This window comes from Acanthisitta chloris, unplaced genomic scaffold (genome assembly GCF_000695815.1).
Source record: "Acanthisitta chloris isolate BGI_N310 unplaced genomic scaffold, ASM69581v1 scaffold22740, whole genome shotgun sequence".
In the NCBI taxonomy this organism is placed as follows: Eukaryota; Metazoa; Chordata; class Aves; order Passeriformes; family Acanthisittidae; genus Acanthisitta; species Acanthisitta chloris.
In genome coordinates this window covers 981-2863 of record NW_008652469.1, presented here as the reverse complement: position 1 = coordinate 2863, position 1883 = coordinate 981, and the positions used below count along the sequence as shown (strand labels likewise).

Below are 1883 nucleotides of genomic sequence, written 5' to 3'. Positions count from 1 at the left end.
GTTTGGGGGACAGGGAGACCCTCCTATGGGGACCAGGTAGGGATGGGGGGAACACTTGGGAGGACCTGCAGGGAACAGGGACATCTCTTAGAAGGACCTGGGGGACATGCAGGGGACCAGGGTAGCTCACACAGGGCAGGGACATCTCAGAAGGACCTGGGGGACAAGGAGAACCCTCCTAGATGAACCTGGGAGGGATGGGGGAAACCCTTGGAGGGACCTGCAGGGGACAGGAGAGGTCACAGGGAGAATTAAGGGGGAGAGGGACATCTCAGAGGGATGTGGGGGACAAGGAGGACCCTCCTAGGTGGACCTGGGAGGGATGGGGGAAACTTTTGGGAGGAGCTGCAGGGAACAGGGACATCTCTTAGAAGGACCTGAGGGACAGGGGAATCCTCCTAGGAGGACCTGGTTAGGCATGGGGGAAACCCTTGGAGGGACCTACATGGGACAGCAGAGCTCAGAAGGGACTTAAGGGGGACAGGGACATCTCTCAGAGGGATCTGGGGGACAGGAGAACCCTCCTAGATGGACCTGGGAGGGATGGGAGAATCCCTCAAGGTGACCTACATGGGACAGGAGAGCTCAGAGGGGACTTAGGGGGGACAGAGACATCTCTCAGAGGGATCTGGTGGACAAGGAGACCCTTCAGAGGAGACAGGGTGGCCACAACCCTCAAGGACACTTGGGGGACACTGCTCCTACCTCCCTCAGAGGGGACTTGGTGACCACCAGGGCTGTGCCACCCATGACCTCCAGGCTGGGGGTACCATGAGATGTCCCCTCAGCCCCACTTGGTTCTTGGGGGGGACCACCCACCCCAGTGCCACCAAGCTGTGTCCCCACAGACGTGGCCTACCTGCGCTCCGTCCTGCCCAGCACCGTGGAAGATGCTTTCTTTGACTACTTGGCCACCCTGGATGCCTCTGAGGTGACAATCTCAGCCATGCCAGAGGGTTCTGTCGTCTTTGCCAAGGTGGGATACGCTGGAGACCTTCCCTGCTCCCTCCATCAGCTTCCTGAGGAGGACAGGGATGTCACCACCTTGTTGTCCCCACCCTGGTGTCCCCACAGGTGCCATTCCTGCAGGTGAAGGGACCATTGCTGGTGGTGCAGCTGCTGGAGACCACGTTGCTGTGCCTGGTCAGCTATGCTAGGTGGGATGGGGATGATCCCAATCCAGCTGGAAGCTGGAGAAGGGCAGGGAAGGGACAGTGGGTGGGGTTGGGGGTGACACAGCACTGGGAGGGACAGTGACCCTCCAAGTCCTCTCTGAGGGACTGTCCATGAGAGCACTGTCCTGCTGGAGGGGCCCCAGTGTCCCCCAAGTGTCCTTCAGCTCTACCCTGTGTCCCCTGAAGGGTCTCCCTGTCCTCCAGGATGCTCTGAGATGTTCCTGTCCCCTCTGAGCTGTCCTGGTCCTCCTGAGGTGTCTCTGCCATCCCTCTGGTCCCTCTGAGAGATGTCCCTGTCCTCCAGGTCCCTCTGAGAGATGTCTCTGCCACCTCAGGTCCCTCAGAGAGATGTCCCTGTCCCCTCTGAGCTGTCCTGGTCCCCCTGAGGTGTCTCTGCCATCCCTCAGGTCCCTCTGAGAGATGTCCCTGCCCCCTCTGAGGTGTCTCCACTGACCCTCAGGTCCCTCAGAGAGATGTCCCTGTCCCCTCTGAGCTGTCCTGGTCCCCCTGAGGTGTCTCCACTGTCCCTCAGGTCCCTCTGAGAGATGTCTCTGTCCTCTGCAGGTCCAAGTGGTTCCCCTGTCCCCCCACATTTCCTCCTGGGAGGGTTCTCCTGTCCCCCAGCTCTCTCTGAGGTGTCTCCACTGTCCCTCAAGTCCCTCTGAGAGATGTCCCTGTCCCCTCTGAGCTGTCCTGGTCCTCCTGAGG

At 60.4% G+C, this 1883-nt stretch overlaps 1 protein-coding gene across 1 annotated transcript in view; it reads left to right on the top strand.

Moving 5' to 3' along the window:
• Window positions 1-848: 848 nt before the first annotated feature.
• Window positions 849-1883, top strand: part of LOC103804858 (nicotinate phosphoribosyltransferase-like) — a gene marked incomplete at both ends in the record, with an annotated part of 1971 nt that continues 936 nt past the window's right edge. Inside the window, 2 exons of the mRNA XM_009077496.1 lie at window positions 849-976; window positions 1075-1157. Of these exons, the coding sequence (XP_009075744.1) occupies window positions 849-976; window positions 1075-1157 (211 nt within the window). The remainder of the gene's footprint in view (window positions 977-1074; window positions 1158-1883) is intronic.